The sequence below is a fragment of the Scardinius erythrophthalmus genome, assembly GCF_964197995.2.
Source record: "Scardinius erythrophthalmus genome assembly, chromosome: 5".
In the NCBI taxonomy this organism is placed as follows: domain Eukaryota; kingdom Metazoa; phylum Chordata; class Actinopteri; order Cypriniformes; family Leuciscidae; genus Scardinius; species Scardinius erythrophthalmus.
In genome coordinates this window covers 25850579-25870973 of record NC_138225.1, presented here as the reverse complement: position 1 = coordinate 25870973, position 20395 = coordinate 25850579, and the positions used below count along the sequence as shown (strand labels likewise).

The window sequence follows — 20395 nt, the reverse complement described above, 5'->3', positions numbered from 1 at the left end:
TTACAGATTTTGTTTTATTCAGAACTGCAGTCTTGCAGTCAATCCTGAGGTCTGCATTAGTGAATCACACTATGACTGAAGTAGTGAACCAGGGCATCAGTTGCTCATACTAATGTGCCACAACCATACTGTTTCTCCAACACTTTTTGGACGTCCTGTTCAACAAATTATTTTTTTAGTGCATTCTCATTGTCAACAATTTCACCTCCAATCAAATTAAATACTGGCTGAAACTCTCTCACATCCTAATAGCGATCAATAATAGAAGTGGTATCATTTGACAGATACTACAAGGCACATAATATCTGTGACAGACCTGTCATTGTCTGCAGAAAGCAATTCCCGCCTTAGTGTTACATCTCCAGACTTGCCTCTCACTGCCTGAAAATGTTACCCCACAGCATTATTAAGGTATAACATATTTAGGTTGATGTAGACCATTCAGCTGCTGATTTATGACCTGCCAAGTGTCAACTGTAGGTCTTAACACATGTGCACTCTCCACATTCATTGTGCACAATGAAAGAATTAGAATAGAGCCTCGAATTACCCTCATCGTCCACAGACAGTTCAGGTACATTAATGACCTGTCAACACATCAGGCCTCACACACAGTTGAGCATGCACACACATTCCCATATCTGTCCCAACATAAGTGCACACATTAGTATCGTAGTGCAACAGCCCCTAAGCCCCCATTTGTGTGTTTTGGGGGTCCATGTCACTCAATGTTTCTGTTTTTCTTTACAGTGCATCACTAGATGAAGGAAGCAGCTCAGCCTCTGCCTTATGTGGACAGGTACCAATATACACATTTACAAGCACACGCAGTCATACACGCCATTCTACGCAATAATGCATGTAGCCGCATGCATTTTGTCTCACCTTGTAAGAAATACTGGTTGGCTTTTCATTGGAAAGTCACTGTGAATTATGAAGGATTACCATTCATTAAGTGTCAGTTCTTTGGCTTTTCAGTGTGAGATTGGCTTCTTCATACAAGCCCTTGTTTTATAGTAGCACTGGCAGTGCGCCCATTCTATCATCCCTTTTATTCCCCAGCCATGTGTGTTCATTTATGTAATATACTGACTACTAAAGATGCATTCAGCAGTTTTTTAGCTAGCATTAGCATCGCTGTTTTTCATGTACTTTAAGTACCAAAACCACAATGGTGTTAGACGCTGCACTGCAATCTATTGACGTCAATCAGCATGATTATTTCTAAGTTTGGTCACACATGTTCACTATTAACTAGGAGTTTTCTCTCAATAAACTTCTAATTACTGCTTATTGATAGTAAGTAAGGTAGTTGTTGTAGTGGTTATGTTTAGGTATGGGGTAGGGTTAAAGGGTAACTAAACCCCTGGTCAGAGCCTGACTCCACCCACTGGCAATATTTGAAAAATGCTGGAAAAGTGGGCAGACCCCAGCAGAGATAGAGGGGACAAACCAAGGGTGGGGATGAGCGGGGGGCGTGCACCTGAGACCCGCAGTGACGGATTAATTGACAGCTGCTGTCAGACTCTAAAATGGAGAGTGACTCACAGGGTCGCAAGACGACGTAAAGTACATGCATCTGATGAGTTTTATCAAATTGATGTTAATAGCGCGCGCTCTCTGTAGGCATATTCATATTTTGCCGCTATATGGAAAAAATCCAGCAAAATGCGCCGCCGCGTTTGTCGACCCCAGAGGATTAACTTTAGCCTAACCATAAATTGTGATTATATATATGATCACTCACATCAAGACGCCGCTGCGGTGTTGGAGTCCATGCAGGAGGAGTAGCGTTTGGCACTGCGTCGCTTTTCAGCGCGAGCTGTTCGGACAAGCCCATTTCCACCTCTATTGCGTTGGAGAAGCAATCCTGTGTACAATTCAGGTTGCACACTTGAGCTCCACTGGCGCCTAATTTCCAAGTCTGCTGGAAAGCTATGCAGTCCAGCAGTGCTGTTGCAACCAGCTACACTACACCTACGTACCCTCCTGTCCACTGTACTAAATACAGATAAATCTACGCTAACTTGAAGCTATCCTAACTGATGCAATACTATGCATGGTAGCTCGTACCAAGGGAGGGCGTGGTGAGCTGGAACCTGCTTACGTCACGTAGTACTGCTTATGTCACGCAGCACCGCGAACATCCAATAGGAAAATTCAACTGCAGTAGCCACCGTTCAACCTGAAGAGGGCAGCACTCAGACGTTTTTACACCATATATTGTAGAATTAAAACACTTTACCCAAATGTCAAAAAAGTTACTTGAATCAATGAACAGCACTAATAAAGCCCCATTCTTAGAGATCATTAACTAAAAAAAGTTGGTTTAGGGTTTAGTTACCCTTTAAATTGGCACTAAACTACTGAATGCATCTTAAGTTTTCAGGTACTAATATTAGTATAGTGCTCTCAGCTTTGTTGAACATATACAACTGTTTACATTTGCATTACTGTTCCCAAAATTCTACAGCCCCCCCCCCCCCCCCCCCTGCTAATTTCATTATTGTGTCTGAGAATTCCATTCTTACTCATTCTGTGTTTTTTGTTGTTGTTTTTGTGTGTGTGTGTGTGCATTTATTTTTTAAGGAGACTGATCTCACTGATGAAGATGCGGCTTTCTCTGAGGTCACTCTTCCTTCATCACATTCCTCCTTCTCATTCATTTCTACCTTTTACAGTAAAGGTTCTAATGTCCGAGGTTCTTGTAGTAATTTTGCTCAGATTTGCACTACTGTTCAAAAGTTTGGGGTTGATATTTTTAAATAAGTGTATGCTTTTATTTAGAAAGGATGTGTTAAATTGATCAGTGACAGTTTTTTTTTTTACTTTAAATTCACAAAAGAACCTTGAAAAAATGTCTCATGGTTTCCATTCTAAGCAGCACAACTGTTTTCAACAATGATAATAATAATACATGTTTCTTGAACAGCAAATCAGCATAATTAGAATGATTTCTGAAGGATCATGTGACACTTAAGACTAGAGTAATGATGCTGAAAATTCAGCTTTGTCATCACAAGAATAAATTACATCTTAAAATATATTCACATAGAAAGAGTTCTATTAAATTGTAAAAATATTTCACAATATTACTGTTTTTACTGTATTTTTTATCAAATAAATGCAGCGTTGGTGAGCATAAGAAAAATAAAAATAATTAAAAAAAGACACCAAACATTTGAACAGGAGTGTATATTTCATTACATTTTCTTTACAACGTTTTGTTCGCCCATTCCTTACATTACAAGCTAAAAATTATGCAGTTAAAATGTAACTCCATAATTTCATAAACACACTTTTGCTAGAAAACAATGGCATAGAATCTCAAATATTGCTAATTGGTTTGTAGTTTTCAACACATTCTTACTGATACTTTCATGCTTTTGATCATTTATGTCATTTTTGATATTCCAACAAAACTCATCTGTGTTAGCCAACCACATAACATTATCTGTGAATGTCAATGAATGTTTGCTTTTCAGTGCCAGTGAAGCACTGGCCCAAAAAAAGCAGGTTACAGTTTTGCCAACTGGTATAAAACACTCTCACACTGGCCTGAGGCCTCTTTATAGTTGAGACCTGTCATTCACTGTTATATTGTGATTTGTCCCTCAGCCTTCTTCCTCTTGCTCGTTTGATGGAAGTTTGAAATCAGAAAGCAGTGACTCAGAGCCAAAATGGCCAGAGGTTCCTCCTGTTCTCAACCAGAATGAGGATCGGAGAAGAAATAAATACCTGAGAAAAGACTACCTGAAGGTATACACCCAAGTATGCACATGATCTCGATTTTTCTCACACGTTTTATTTTTCTCACACGTTTTATTTTTCTCATGTATACTTACGCATCCCCATCTCTCTCTCTCTCTCTCTCTCTCTCTCTCTCTCTCTCTCTCTCTCTCTCTCTCTCTCTCTCTCTCTCTCTCTCTCTCTCTCTCTCTCTCTCTCTCTCTCTCTCTCTCTCTCTCTCTCGCTCTCTCTCTCTCTCTCTCTCTCTCTCTCTCTCGCTCTCTCTCTCTTGTTCTGTCAAAGAAATGCACACACACATATTTTAACACTTCATGCCACTTGTTGGAAAATTGCTTGAATTGTTCAGTTTGGGAGTTTTTTTTTAATTTTGTGCCATGTTGACACTTTTGATATGATAGAATAACCACTAGTTAGAATACCCCTAGTCTCAGTCCCTGGTATCTTGATATCTTGCCCCAGATGTTGTTAAAATGCCTGACAAATTCCTTTACTTCTGTCCTTATCTAAAACATGACGATTCAGGTTGTGAGAAGATTATTCTTTTGAGGTGCTTTAGAAACACTGCATTGTGAGTTTAGCATCAGTTCCTAGTTGTAGCGAATACGACTTTGGGTAAATTTGAATTAGCTCAAGAATATAGGGAATTTTGGAAATATTAATAATTATGACTCATGGTCATAATTCATAAGTCGCATGTACATTTATTTTATCAATTATAGAGATTAACTGGTTCTGTACCTGATCTAATCGTTATTCGTCCAGCGAGTAAAGGTGAGATTATCACAGTTAAGAAGGGTTATCTCTTTACAAACTCCAAGAAAGTTTAGGTTCTGGCCACGAACAGTAAACTTTATGAGTTTATTAATTAAAACTACTGAATGTAGTCTAATATCGAGCTTGTAGCTGGATCTTTTGTTTCATTGACTTTAGAATGGTGGGTTTTCAAACACAGAGACAGTGAAAAGTATAAATGGATTTTAATAAATGTGACTAAAGATTATATGAGCTACGAATAGAAACGTACGTAAAAATGCAAACAATAAACACAAACAAACATTTAAACAATAATAACATACGTGATAAGAATAAAATGAAATGAAAGAAAGAAAGAGAGAAATAGAGAGAAGGGAAAAGCTAGTAATTGTTACATACAGAAACCTAAACGACGGACCCCAGAAAAGCAGCTTTTATCAGATAAATATACTTGCACGTCTGTTCTCTGTTTGGTTGATGCTGAAAGCGCGGACGAGGTCCTGTTTCGACTGCGTCTTCCGGTGTCGCGGGAAGCTTGAAAAGGCTCACTGAAATGTAACGTTACCGAGAAAGTTCGTCTTCATCTTCCGTGAAGGAAGAGGCAAATATAACTTAGTTGCAAAAGAACGGCTGCTACGACTCGAACATGTGTTTGTCCGAGGCCTTCCGGGATGTTCCTCGGGAAAGCGTCGCGCCGGTAGAAGAGGAGGAAGGATGAGAGCGAGGTGAGAGAGAGAGAGGTGAGAGAGCCCGCTGTGTTTTGAAGGAGCTCAAGTCACGCCCCCTTGCGTGCGTGACCCAATCGCCTGGGAGGACGTATTGTGGTCATGTCCTTTCATTTGGAAAGTACACGCCTCTTCTAACTAATGCTGGCGGAATAAACTTCGTTCATAAACATTTATAAAACTGGTATTAATCAAATAATGCATCCTCTAATATTCTGTGCTAAATATTCAACACCGTTGTGTTCTTCTGAACAAAACAATACCGCAAATGACAATTCTGTTAGTCAACAACACAAAGAAACAGGATTTCTCGTGATTACATGCATATTAAATTGATTACATATCAATAAAGCTTATAGATATCGTATTTCGGGTATAAGGATCATAAGCACAGCAAGAAATACATTTTAAACATTTTAAAAAGCTAATTTTGACCACAAGTGGTCGGGCATGATAAGGAGTCTGTGTTTTGTGTGTGTGTATGCAGAGTCGTGCACACGTGGAACCGCGTGGCGAACTTTGTCCTTCCTTTTCAGTGTGAATATCTTCTTGAGTTGATGAGATTAACTCAGGGGACCTGACCGAGCATCTGCTAACACTGTTGTTTTGTTTTGAGGGGTTAATCAGTACCTTTTGTTTGTTGATTAGATTTGATTAATCAACAAAAAGGCAGACCTGATCATCTGCTTTCCGTTACATAGTCCTGCGCATATTGTTCAAATCTTGCCTTGTGATCTTGCTAATAATTAGCATTAATTACATTAAAAATGGACAAAATTCTAGACCACTCCATGTTAGCTTGAGAATAAATTTTACAGCGCTGACGGTATAGGTCTTTGTCATTCGTCCAGTCATTGGATATGACATGACCTAAATATTTAACTTCCTCACACACAGCAAGAGGGCTATCTGACAAATAAAAGGTCGGAAAAGTTGATTTCCTGCCCTCATCGCTTCTAACTATCATTATGTGGCTTTTCTTAGTGTTATACTTTGTCATAATCGAGGCCATACTGAGAGCACACCTTCAGCATCTGCTGCAGCCCAGCACTATATGGACAGAGCAGGACCAGGTCGCCTGCATACATAAGATGATTAACAATAGTGTTGCCCACAAGACAGCCAGTTTTTAACCTATTCAGCTGATTTGATAATTCATCCATATAAACATTAAATAAAATAGGAGACATAATTCCTCCTTGTCGCACTCCATTACTAACATGGAATGGAGCAGATACAACATTGTCCCATTTAACTAAAATACGTTTGATGGGCATACCAAAACACAAAAATTCTCACTAAAAATTTAGGGGCACCTCTATCTAGCAATTTTACAAACAGTCGTTCATGATTAATTCTATCAAATGCCTTTGATGCATCAATAAAACATAGGAATATAGATGTATTCAGGCTTGTGTACCTGAACACAATTTCTTTAAGAGCATACAGTAGATACACAGGTCGGTTCCATGCTTTCAAACTGATTGTCAGTAGTAAGGATATACATTTCTAGCTTTGTTAACAATATTCTCTCCAGTACTTTAGACAAGATAATGGCTAATGCAATAGGTCGATAATTGTCAATACTGTTGAGCTTACCAGCCTTGTCTTTAAGCACAGGCAGTAACATTAGACATAATAGCATTTGGCAGGACACCATGAGCCAGACAACCATTAAAGCACATGGAAAGCAAAGGACAGAGCTTATGACTGGCATATATATATATATATATATATATACACACACACACACACACACACACACACACACACACAGTGTGGAGAACAAGTATTTGATACACTGCCAATTTTGCAGGTTTTCCCACTTACAAAGCCTGTAGAAGTCTGTAATTTTTATCATAGGTACACTTCAACTGTGTGTAACGGAATCTAAAACAAAAATCCAGAAAATCACATTGTATGATTTTTAAGTAATTCATTTGCATTGTATTGCATGACATAAGTATTTGATACATCAGAAAAGCAGAACTTAATATTTGGTACAGAAACCTTTGTTTGCAATTACAGAGATCATACGTTTCCTGTAGTTCTTGACCAGGTTTGCACACACTGCAGCAGGGGTTCTGGCCCACTCCTCCATACAGATCTTCTCCAGATCCTTCAGGTTTCGGGGCTGTCGCTGGGCAATACGGACTTTCAGCTCCCTCCAAAGATTTTCTATTGGGTTCAGGTCTGGAGACTGGCTAGGCCACTCCAGGACCTTGAGATGCTTCTTACGGAGCCACTCCTTAGTTGCCCTGGCTGTGTGTTTTGGGTCGTTGTCCTGCTGGAAGACCCAGCCACGACCCATCTTCAATGCTCTTACTGAGGGAAGGAGGTTGTTGGCCAAGATCTCGCGAAACATGGCCCCATCCATCCTCCCCTCAATACGGTGCAGTCGTCCTGTCCCCTTTGCAGAAAAGCATCCCCAAAGAATGATGTTTCCACCTCCATGCTTCACGGTTGGAATGGTGTTCTTGGGGTTGTACTCATCCTTCTTCTTCCTCCAAACACAGCGAGTGGAGTTTAGACCAAAAAGCTCTATTTTTGTCTCATCAGACCACATGACCTTCTCCCATTCCTCCTCTGGATCATCCAGATGGTCATTGGAAAACTTCAGACGGGCCTGGACATGCGCTGGCTTGAGCAAGGGGATTGCGTGTGCTGCAGGATTTTAATCCATGACGGCGTAGTGTGTTACTAATGGTTTTCTTTGAGATTGTGGTCCCAGCTCTCTTCAGGTCATTGACCAGGTCCTGCCGTGTAGTTCTGGGCTGATCCCTCACCTTCCTCATGAACATTGATGCCCCACGAGGTGAGATCTTGCATGGTGCCCCAGACCGAGGGAGATCGACCGTCATCTTGAACTTCTTCCATTTTCTAATATTTGCGCCAACAGTTGTTGCCTTCTCACCAAGCTGCTTGCCTATTGTCCTGTAGCCCATCCCAGCCTTGTGCAGGTCTACAATTTTATCCCTGATGTCCTTACACAGCTCTCTGGTCTTGGCCATTGTGGAGAGGTTGGAGTCTGTTTGTTTAAGTGTGTGTACAGGTGTATTTTATACATGTAAAGAGTGGAGAACTCTTTACATGTATAAAAGGAGAAGAGTGGAAAAGAGTGGGGAAGAGTGGAGAACTAACAGGTCTGTGAGAGCCGGAATTCTTACTGGTTGGTAGGTGATCAAATACTTATGTCATGCAATAAAATGCAAATTAATTATTTTAAAATCATACGATGTGATTTTCTGGATTTTTGTTTTAGATTCCGTCACTCACAGTTGAAGAGTACCTATGATACAAATTACAGACCTCTACATGCTTTGTAAGTAGGAAAACCTGCAAAATCAGCAGTATATATATATATATATTATTATTTTTTTATTTATTTTTTTTTTTTTTTTTTGTCCATTAAGCATTAAGTGCCCTGACTGCTGGGGAATCCTGGAGAATAACCTATTGAGGGAATCCCCAGCACTGCAATATAAAGTTAAGAAAACTAAACAACTGAGAGAAATGATCTAAATGTCTACTACCTCAGATTTAATGTTTTATCTGTACATCAGCATCTGGGAATAACATTATAATCTCGTTCACGGTAGAGAAAGTTGCTTACATATGCAAAACTAACTGTAAAGACTTAAAGGGTTAGTTCACCCAAAAATGAAAATTCTGTCAGTAATTACTCACCCTCATGTTGTTCCAACCATATAAGTCTTTCGTTCATCTTCGGAACACAAATTAAGATATTTTTGATGAAATCTGACAGAATTTTGACTCCTCCATAGGCTTCCAGTGTGACCGAAACTCACCGGCCCAGAATAGTTATTAAAACATCGTTAAAATAGTCCAAGTAACTACAGTGGCACTACATTAAGTTTATCATGCGACGACAATACTTTTTGTGCGGAAAAACAACAAAAATAACGACTTTATCCAACTATTAGTGTTCCTCAATGTGGGCCTCTGACGAGAGTTCACGGGAGCGCCAGGACGCATGCGCGAGAACTGAGCTTACGGCGTTCTTCTTCTACTGTTACTGACTGCTCACTCCTTGGGAGTAAATACTTAAATACTCCCAAGGAGTGAGCAGTCAGTAACAGTAGAAGAAGAACGCCGTAAGCTCAGTTCTCGCGCATGCGTCCTGGCGCTCCCGTGAACTCTCGTCAGAGGCCAGAATGGTTGGAACAACATGAGGGTGAGTAATTACTGACAGAATTTTCATTTTTGGGTGAACTAACCCTTTAAATGTAAACACAGCTTTTGTGTCTTATCAGCTTTTCCATATATATATACTGGCCCTGATAAACATCACAAAAACTCAATTTCTGTAAATCTGTTTTTATGAATGAATGACTCTCTCACCCGTTGCTCTAGTCTTCTTCGTCAACACACTCTTGCACCACCTGCTGGTGAGGTCGACTAACAGCTATGGAGAGTATCAATTGGAAATCTACTGATATTCCTGCTGTTCCCGGATGTTCCTGGTCAAATGTTGAATTTTCTGTCGAATTTGAACCACTGAATTTGTGGAAGCGAAATTGTAAAGCGAAATAAAATGGACCGAAAATTGCCTGTTGAATATTATAGGTTGTATTTTTAAATAGAATGAATATTTTGGAAGTTAAATCTGAGAGGTGAATATGGATTATTGAATTTTTTATAATGAAAACGTGTGAAATGTTTTGAATTGAAATATTAACAGCTTAAATATACAACCATGTTGAATTTCAGCCCATAAAAATGCAAGCCCTAAAAATACAATGCATTAAAATGCAAGCAGGGTTAATGCAATGCATATTTTTTCAAGTAGTGCAATTCAACAAGCTTTTTTGTTTCAAAAACATTTGTCATTATTTTACTTCCATACACGCTGCATATAGAAATATCTGCTGTCGCGACCCTGGAAAGCTGATTGAGCCGGCGCAAAATAAAAACATTATTATATGTATTTTAAATAGAGTGCAGCAGATTAGTAAAAAAATCGTTCACTTTGGTATAGAAGCATGAAATTTGGCACAGATACTCTCTAAGGGCCACTATTTTGGAAAAAGCCGTTGGCCACTCAAAAATTCAATATGGCGGCCATTTTTCAAAATGGCCGCCATTGCTATTCAATGCTTATTATATCAATTATTCAAACAGTGATCCAAGCATAAAATTTGATACAAATATACTCTCTAAAGGACATGTTAATAGAAAAAGATGCTTGTCCCTCAAAAATTCAAGATGGCCGCCATTTTTAAAGATGGCCACTGTTCCTGTCGAATATTAAGGTGAGACATGGCAGGCAAAAACATTGTTTTTTTTTTTACTGGTCAATTTTGAGATTTTTGGATATTTGTCTTCAATAACATGTCTTCTTTCAGACTGTGGTGAAAAAAAGTCCAAAAAACACATTTAGATCTTTATTTTACTACACTTTGTCTGTTTGCGTCTGTAGATTTCGCGTAAATTCAACAAAAGTTGTCGTTGTAAATCCTCCCGCCAATCCGCGATCTCTGTCTGCTCTGTCTTCACAGGCACCGCTGGAAAGCTCTGTCTTCACTGTACAATGCTGTCGGATCCAAATATGGTCATTTCCTTTTTATCAGCAACCAATCGCGAAAGTAAAAGGGCTGAATGCGCGATCTCATTGGCTGATGATAAATCTTTAAAGCCCGTTTTCTCAAAATGACCTTTCTCTCATACTCCAAGTCTGAAATCTCCACTTCAGTAGCACCTATATACACCAATCTTACCAGTCTTGTACCTAGTTATATTATGAAGACATTTACATAGGGATCTGTAAATATATTATTCCTAGCCTGATTTATATAACATTTTATTCCAAAAAACATGGCAAAAATATTTTTTTAAGGCTATTGACAGTATATTATGATTTACAGGATAACAAAAGTAAATATCCATAAATGCCTCTGTATTTTTTCCCCATCTAATATGTGAACACAATGAAAAAATTATTTTTAATCTGGCTTTATCCAATACTCAGATTTCGTTTTTTTAAATATATACAAATTAGCACATATTTAATTAGATATTGCCTAATTTGCTAATTTAAACATTAAATTACAGAAAACTTTTAATACATTTTTTTCTCATCTTAATGTAGGTAATCAACTGGGAAAGTTTCATGGTGATATCTGCTAGTTTTTTTATTTTTACTCTATTCACCCGTAGTGTCTCGCCTTAATTATTTAAATTGTTAAAATGGTGATGCAAGCATACAATTAGGCAGAAATACTCTTCAAGGAATACTCTTTTGGAAGGTTTCTCTACTTACAAAGCATGTAGAGGTCTGTAATTTTTATCATAGGTACACTTCAACTGTGAGAGACGGAAATCCAGAAAATCACATTGTATGATTTTTAAATAATTAATTTGCATTTTATTGCATGACATAAGTATTTGATCACCTACCAACCAGTAAGAATTCCGATTCTCACAGACCTGTTAGTTTTTCTTTAAGAAGCCCTCCGGTTCTCCACTCATTACCTGTATTAACGGCACCTGTTTGAACTCGTTACCTGTATACCTGTACACACACTCAATCAAACAGACTCTAACCTCTCCACAATGGCCAAGACTAGAGAGCTTTGTAAGGACATCAGGGATAAAATTGTAGACCTGCTCAAGGCTGGGATGGGCTACAGGACAATAGGCAAGCAGCTTGGTGAGAAGGCAACAACTGTTGGCGCAATTATTAGAAAATGGAAGAAGTTCAAGATGACGGTCAATCTCCCTCCATCTGGGGCACCATGCAAAATCTCACCTCGTGGGGCATCAATGATCATGAGGAAGGTGAGGGATCAGCCCAGAACTACACGGCAGAACCTGGTCAATGACCTGAAGAGAGCAGGGACGACAGTCTCAAAGAAAACCATTAGTAGTAACACACTACGCCGTCATGGATTAAAATCCTGCAGTGCACGCAAGGTCCCCCTGCTCAAGCCGAAGCATGTCCAGGCCCGTCTGAAGTTTGCCAATGACCATCTGGATGATCCAGAGGAGGAATGGGAGAAGGTCATGTGGTCTAATGAGACAAAAATAGAGTTTTTTGGTCTAAACTCCACTCGCCGTGTTTGGAGGAAGAAGAAGGATGAGTACAACCCCAAGAACACCATCCCAACCGTGAAGCATGGAGGTGGAAACATCATTCTTTGGGGATGCTTTTCTGCAAAGGGGACAGGCCGACTGCACCGTATTGAGGGGAGGATGGATGGGGCCATGTATTGCGAGATCTTGGCCAACAACCTCCTTCCCTTAGTAAGAGCATTGAAGATGGGTCGTGGCTGGGTCTTCCAGCAGGACAACGACCCGAAACACACAGCCAGGGCAACTAAGGAGTGGCTCCGTAAGAAGCATCTCAAGGTCCTGGAGTGGCCTAGCCAGTCTCCAGACTTGAACCCAATAGAAGATCTTTGGAGGAGCTGAAAGTCCGTATTGCCCAGCAACAGCCCCGACACCTGCAGGATCTGGAGAAGGTCTGTATGGAGGAGTGGGCCAGAACCCCTGCTGCAGTGTGTGCAAACCTGGTCAAGAACTACAGGAAACGTATGATCTCTGTAATTGCAAACAAAGGTTTCTGTACCAAATATTAAGTTCTGCTTTTCTGATGTATCAAATACTTATGTCTTGCAATAAAATGCAAATTAATTACTTAAAAATCATACAATGTGATTTTCTGGATTTTTGTTTTAGATTCCGTCACTCACAGTTGAAGAGTACCTATGATAAAAATTACAGACTTCTACATGCTTTGTAAGTGGGAAAACCTGCAAAATCAGCAGTGTATCAAATACTTGTTCTCCCCACTGTATCTGCGAGAGGGTAGGCGGAAGGACCATCAGAATTAAGACTGGTTTCAACAATATAGGTGACCAGTTCAGAAAGAGCCATAAGAAAGATGGCTGGTTGAATCGTTTCACTCTGTGACTCTTTCTCAAGCCTTCTGAGGTGGAGTTTCTCTCTGTTGTAAAGATGAATGAGACACAAATGATGGTATTTCAGCTCCTGTGCAATGGCATCAGCACCACTTAGTTGAGACAATTATTTAGCATCATTCAGTGTTTGTGCACATTCATGTAGTCTGTCATTCAGTTGCAGTGTCATTACCTGACGTAGGTCAGATTCAGGAGATATGTTATCACAAAAAAAGCAAACCTGATCATCTAGACTTTTCTGCATCATGGTTCTGCGATGCTTTGTTTGGCCTTCATCTGTCTCACTACATTGAGCATCGGATTGTTGCTCCTGGGCACGAAGTAACTTTGTGTTGTTGAACCGAAGTCGACAATTGTAGTGATACTTCGCTTGGTTCCTTCTCAAAGTAGCTTCTATACCACCACCTTCATCCAGTCGTTTCAGGTCCAGGGTCATTGGCATTTTGTTCATCTTGTGAAAGAGTGGAATGTTGGTGGCAATCATTTTATAGCCATCATGTTGAGAAACATGATGGGTAGGTGGTGATTGGAGGGGTTCCTTTGTGTCTGTCTAACAAAGACAACATTTCATCCAATCAGTTGGCCTCTTGGCTGACATGGGATTTTCATTTGCCATTTTGGAGGTTTGTTGTCTGATTAAGGCCGAGGGGTTATCCTTTTACCACCTCAATCATAGACATAGTACACATTCAGGTATGGGATACAACTGGGTACGGGTCGCCTACACCTAGCCCGATCATTCATCCAGTGCCATTTAAGTCCTGTGTGATCTGTACACCTTCCAGGTAAGCATACATGAACAAGTCATGTATTGCCCCGCTTACCCTTGGCTCGGCTCTCCCACGCTGGCACAACCTGTCAATTCGGGTGCGGTTTAGGGACACTAAACTTAGCTATACTATTACTACTAGTCAAGAACTACAGTGAAAGTAAAACTAGATTAGCTGACACTGAATCCCATGCTGAGTTCCATAGCAGTGAAGTCACCAGTGTGCCCTGGTTGTGTAATGACGTTCACTCTATTAAACAAAACCTTCCTTAACACATTAAATTGAGCTCTGACAGAAATGGTGGCCATCTTGAAAATGGAGTTTTTGAACTCTTCTTGAATCATCTTGAATTTTTGAGTGGCACACATCTTTTTCCATGATAATGTTCCTTTAAGAATATTTGTACCAAATTTCATGATAGCATCACCATAAAAAAAAAAAAAATAAGGATTCAAGAAAAATGGCGGCCATCTTGAAAAATGGCGGCCATCTTGAAAAATGGCGGCCATCTTGAATTTTTGGGGGACAAGCACCGTTTTCCAAAAATAACATTCTGAAGAGAGTATTTTCACAAAATGTTATGCCTACATCACTGTTTGAACGATTGACATAATGAGCATTTGACAGAAATAGCGGCCATCTTGAAAAAATGGCCGCCATGTTGAATTTTTGGATGGTCAGCGCCTTTTTCCCAAAGAGTGACCCTTAGAGAGTATCTGTGCCAAATTTCATGCTTCTATACCAATTTGAACGATTCTCTTGAAATATGCCATTAATCTGCTGCACTAATAATACACTTTACAAATTATACACAACATATATGATTATTTTACAGTTTTGTTTTATTTCCAGACCATTAGTAGTATATTCTGGCACCTTTCTTGTGTGGGCCAACCATCAATCTGGGTGAGGCAGTGCCACCTTGGCTCTCATGTGGCCTTGCCACTGGTGCATGGTGCAGTGTTGCCCCAAGCCTTACACTATAAAATCACAAATTTCGAGTGTCAGCTGATAAGTCATAAATCTCTGGAGCATGTTAACATCTCTGTTGATTTGTCTATGATGCTTTAAACATTCTGTAGACAGATGAAACTAAAGTTCAAAACATAACACCATGTGTGACAACACCAACATCAAAGCCTCGTCACATCTTCCGTCAAATGAGATGCTTTGGCACAAACTCAAGAGATTGATTAACAGCAGACAGACTCAAACTGAAAGAGTTTTGTGAAGAGGAGTGGTTTAAAACTGCTTCTGATCGTTGTACACATCTGATCCACAATTAGGGCCCTTTCACACCTACCTTGTTTGGTCCGAATTTTCAGACTTTTCAGTTTGGTCCGAATAAAAATTACAGAATCAAAAATTCGGGACAGTCCCAAAATTTAAGCTGTTGTCCCGAATCCCGAATCCGGCCCTAATTGTCCCGAAAATTATACTAAAGCAAAATCTTGAGTGGCCTAGTTATTGTCTGATAAAACATTAAAAACTGTCCGTGGAGGTTGAGTCGTCCTGCAGCCAGCCCCCACCGGCTGCTCATTGGTTGCAGCATTTTCTTTTTTTCTTTTTTTGAAGTTCTACAAAGAAACGGTAGGCGTGAATTTATATGCATTGCTAATCGAGCACAAGTTGCAGCAGCCGCGAGGACAGTGAATGTGCAGGCAGCCAGTCGTAAAGGAGGGAGTGACTGGTCACTGTGTGAAAAGGTCTGATTTACGCACTGTTAAAACAGCCATTGTTTTTGAGTTCACGATTTTAATGTTGTTGTTTTTGTGGCAGACTATAAGGACTAATGACAGACTGTTGATATTTGAATAAAAATATGTTTGGTTCAGGTTTGAAATTCATTATCTTTTATTATAGGCTATGTAGTCTAATATCATAGTAGGCCTACCTTTTATTCAAACCAAGTTAATTATTTATTCATTTTTAATTACCTGTTATGTGAAAATTTAAATGGTAAATGTCAAGGGAAAAAAATGGGTTTAAATGGGTGACTTGTAGGTAGCCTTTAGTGTTTTTTTGCAGGACACACAGACACGCACATCCCCATACATATTCTTCTGTGAGGAAATTTCCCTTCACTGTTTGTCAAGAAAAATGCACTGCTATGAGGTAAAACATTGTTTTGCACTCAGTCAGCTTCCTTGGAAGTATCAAAAGATCAGAAATAGAGGGCAAGCCCAGTCTGTGTCCAGATTACTTCACAATAACAAAATATTTCCCCTAACTGTAACTGAGAGAACAAATGAGAGTCCTTGAAGAATCTGTTTTGTTTGAGTTATTATGGATACATTTGCATTAGCGTTTAATGCTCTCTTTTACTTTTAAAGTGGTTTCTTACCACTGCTATATAGGACACTAATGGCATGAAAAAAAAAGAACATTAGGTTCCACTTTATATTAAAGGGGTACTTCACTGCTGGTAAATGGGCTTTCAATAAAACTTGGCTGCCTATATCCACCTTTTTTTTGTAGCAAATTAGCTCTATGAAATATTAATAATCAATAATAACTGGTTATAATTGATTATGAATATTTGGATCAGTTAATATAATTAACTTAATGTTGTAAATTAATATTACAATCAATTAACCTGTTTGTGCTGTGAACACTCAGTGTTAATTATTTATTAATTCTAAGAAATGTACATTTCTGGGGCATGGGAAATGTATTTCTTACTTTACAGTACTACTAAGAGAGCAAGTAGTCAAGATCTATGATTAGAGACTCCAGATATGAGCTTGAGACACGGACAACTTTACGTGTGACATGAACAAGATTTTATTAACTAGACTAAACACTTAAACTACTCTAACATACACATACATACATGCATACTATTTACCAAGGGAAAGAGAGCTGAAGCTGAAGCGAGGGAAAGTAAGAAGTTATAGTTTTTGTTTGAAATTCAGCAGATCAACAGCCTTGAGCAAACCATCAGTTTAGTTCTAACACGCCCTTCTTTAAAAGGGGTAAGGATACTTAATGTATCACATAATGTGTTCAATGTGAGTTCAATACATGCATGTCTCGCCCATTTGAATTAAACTTTCCTGATGCAATTTGTTGAGGCTCCAGTTGATCTTTGCTGATGTTGTCTTGATTAGATAGAACCAGTGTGAGTCAGAGGATCTTTGGTGAACGGAAAGACAAGGCCGCAGCCTGGCACAAGCTTGAGGGTCCTTAGAAAACTTCTAGTTCAGCATCATCCTCACATCAGGATTCCAGAAAAGGACTAAGAGAGTAAGAGGGCTGATCTTGTGATCAGTGATTTTTAAAGCATGAAGATGTCACACCCTCTGGAGGTGTGTGAGCCAATAAGATGTTTTCCCTTTGGAGGGAAATTTTTACGACCCATTGTGTTCTAGCAGGGCATTTGAATATGTAATTTCATTCAGTGTTTAAGAAAAGAATCTTCAAGATTCTTATAATACTAATCCGTCACAAAGTTAGCAAAATGTAATGTAAATTAACACATGGGGGACGAAGATTGGAGTTTATAGAGACCAAACATGCCACACATATGATTTTGGTAAACCATAGTATGCAAAATCTGAAACATTAACCCAGTAGAGTTTACAAGAATACATAGGCCAAACCACATAAAAGGAAAATCATGAGATGGGAAAATTAGATACATGTTTATACATTTCTCAAGTGGTTATATATAGAATATAGGATTAACAGGGTTTATTTCTCCTTCTCAGCGAGAATTAAGTGAGAATCACAACTCTCTGGAAATTCCTTTTGGGGTCGTAAAACTTCTTATCAGTCTTAATGTGTCCTGTAACAGGACACCGAGTTTTGCCTGTGTGTTAGATTCATTTGTGATGTTAGTTTTGAGGGACGTTTCATAGACCTTTGTTGGGTGAGTGAGTTTGCTGGATTATTCATTAAATATAATGAATAATTTGTGTGTGTCTGATTGGTCCAGATGCTACAAATCCCCCCTTTCGAACGTTGTTGTCCATGCTATAGACAACAACGAGCGACGTCAAAGGTGCAGAACGTTCAGACACCCTTCCGGTTTGTGTCTCCTGGAGTGGTGGTTGTTCCACGGTGGGTGATGTAGACAGTAGCCAAGTCCAGGTCTCTGCAGCAGGTGCCAAGGCAGCAGGTGCCTTGACAGTGTGTCACCTGTCGTTTGAGGCAGGTGGTTGCTTGTGACTGCAGGGAGTGGTTATGGGTGTTGTGTAGCGTGGAGAGAGTTTCAGACTGACCTAGTACTGGTAGCAAAAGGGCAGCAGGTGGTCATTCGCCCTTGGTTCTGCACCCAGTCACCAGGTATCTGAAGTCTACAGTGTTACTCTGCTCTGGCGGCAGTGCTGACTTGAGCTTGCCTGAGTTCTGTTTGGCAAGAGTCAGAGGTTCGTTCTTCCCAGTACTCCTCAGGTGAGTTCTGTTCAAGGAGCTCTTTTGCTAGTGCTAGCAGCTCTTGTAACTCAGAAGCAGGCGTTTCCAGCTATCTTTGTGTAGCCTCTGTTTAGAACCTGTGTGAAAGGTGTAGAGGAGGATGTTGTTGTAGGCTTCAGTGGGATGTCCTGTGGTGTTTGCTGGGTGAGGATGTTCTTTTCCATGGCTTCTCCCAGCGGTTGATCTTGTGTCAAGGTCTATGGCCATGGTGAAGGTTCTGCCCTCTGCTGGCTAGGAGCTTTTTGTTGAAGGCTCTTGCATTGTGGCAATGCTGGGTGCCTTCTGGTGCCAGCTTTGGATTCTGGATTTTGCAGTTCAGAATCACTGGGGTCTTATAAACCCTTTTTGAGGAGGCCTTGTGTTTGTTAAAGGCCATCTGTGTCAGTTAAAGGCCATCTGTGTCAGGTCACGCAGTTGTTGGATAAGCATTGTGTGGGGGCAGACCATAATGCCTAAATGGTGACATAATAGGATGGAGGTTTCTGAGGAAAAGGCTCTTGAAGCTGGTGTCCTCCTCCATCCCAGGTTCGCTATGAGCTCCGAAGTAAGCTCGTCTGAGTCTGTGGTAGTAAACATAGGGAGTTTCATGCCAAACCTGTTTGGTGTCTAGGGCAGCAATCAGTCCGTGTTTTGGCTCTGAGAATTCCTTTATGATGGCTTGTTTCAGCTGTTGGTAGTTTGACTGAATGTTTTCTGGCTGCCGAGTCAGAAAGCGTCGCAACTCTGGGCTGGATGTGATCCAGATCAGATAGAGTCTATCTTGATGGTTCACACTCATCAAAGACTGCAGGTGAAAATCATTGTCTCGCAGGTAAGCCTGGACATCGTGGTCTCCTGCAAACTCTGGTTTAAATGCAGGGATCTGTCTGGCCATTCAGTTGAGGTCTTTGAGTGTCACTACACGTGTCATTTCAGGATTCTTCTTTACACTGTAAAAAGGGGAGCATTGCCCAAATCTGCATTTATATAACACTGTACTGATATTTCTTCATCAGAAACAGGTTAAGCAATACTGCAATTGAAATTTCTTCAACCGAAGCAGAATAATCAATTCTGGTACAGTTTACATCCCGCTGAGCTGAGATTCCCTCGTCAAACTTGCTCTTAATACTGAAATTGGGGTTTCTTCGCTAAAATCGTATTAACCAAGGTGTATTCTGTGAATGTGCGAGACTTCCGATTTATTAGCCGCAGGGTTTGAAATTAACACCCGCCAAAAATCAACTGTGGCAGGTAACGCTGTCAAATCACTAGCCAATTTGGCGTGTTACTTATTATGTTTACATATATATTTATGTTTATATATATATATATAAACGTAGTTAATCTGGTTTATTTCTTCCTTTTTTTTTTTGGCTAGTAGAATTTCTGAATGCCCGGTAACTTAAAAATTTTGTTGCCAAATTGGCCTGTGTGTGTTTGTTAGTTTCAAACACTGATTTGCCACTAGTGCTGGGCGCTATGACCAAAAATTTATATCATGGTATTTTTCTAAATGATATCGGTTTCACGGTATATGACAGTTGGGGGCGTGTCAGTGAGAAACATGGCGGAATACTACAAATCTTAAAGGTATTTAACAGTGAAATTGTCAGGCTTTTTTATTTACAGCGCAGTAAGCTAATTTCCTGCATAGAATATGATGGCATTATAATATAACAATGTAATGTGTTACAATAAATTTTGCAGTGGCTTCATAAAATGAATTAAAAACATAAAAAAGCAAAGCGCACTTGATGCATATTTCTTTGTTCTTCATTTTCTAGAACTAGAATTTAAGAACCATGCTGTATTTTTGTGTAATTAATTAAAAGTACACCGCCATCTTACTCTGACGAAAGTGACTTGAACGCACCTGCCGTCGTAAACACGACTTCCCACCTCGTAAGTACGAACTTCCCAGGAGGACTTTAACGCACCATTACTGTCATGAGTGAATATTGTAGAAAAATTCCACACCAGTATAGTAGTATTAATACAGGTTGGCAAGGCCCCACAAAATGATGCTGTTTAAAAAGAGGTGCCAGCAGGAAGTGCTTTA

The 20395-nt window shown here is 39.8% G+C and overlaps 1 protein-coding gene across 2 annotated transcripts in view; it reads left to right on the top strand.

Annotated features, from left to right (window-relative positions):
- lrch2 (leucine-rich repeats and calponin homology (CH) domain containing 2) overlaps positions 1-20395 on the top strand; it is a 104634-nt gene that overhangs the window by 69765 nt on the left and 14474 nt on the right. For both annotated transcript variants that reach the window (XM_081365230.1, XM_081365229.1), the window contains 3 exons: positions 751-799; positions 2590-2628; positions 3619-3759. In XM_081365230.1, the coding sequence (XP_081221356.1) occupies positions 751-799; positions 2590-2628; positions 3619-3759 (229 nt within the window). The remainder of the gene's footprint in view (positions 1-750; positions 800-2589; positions 2629-3618; positions 3760-20395) is intronic.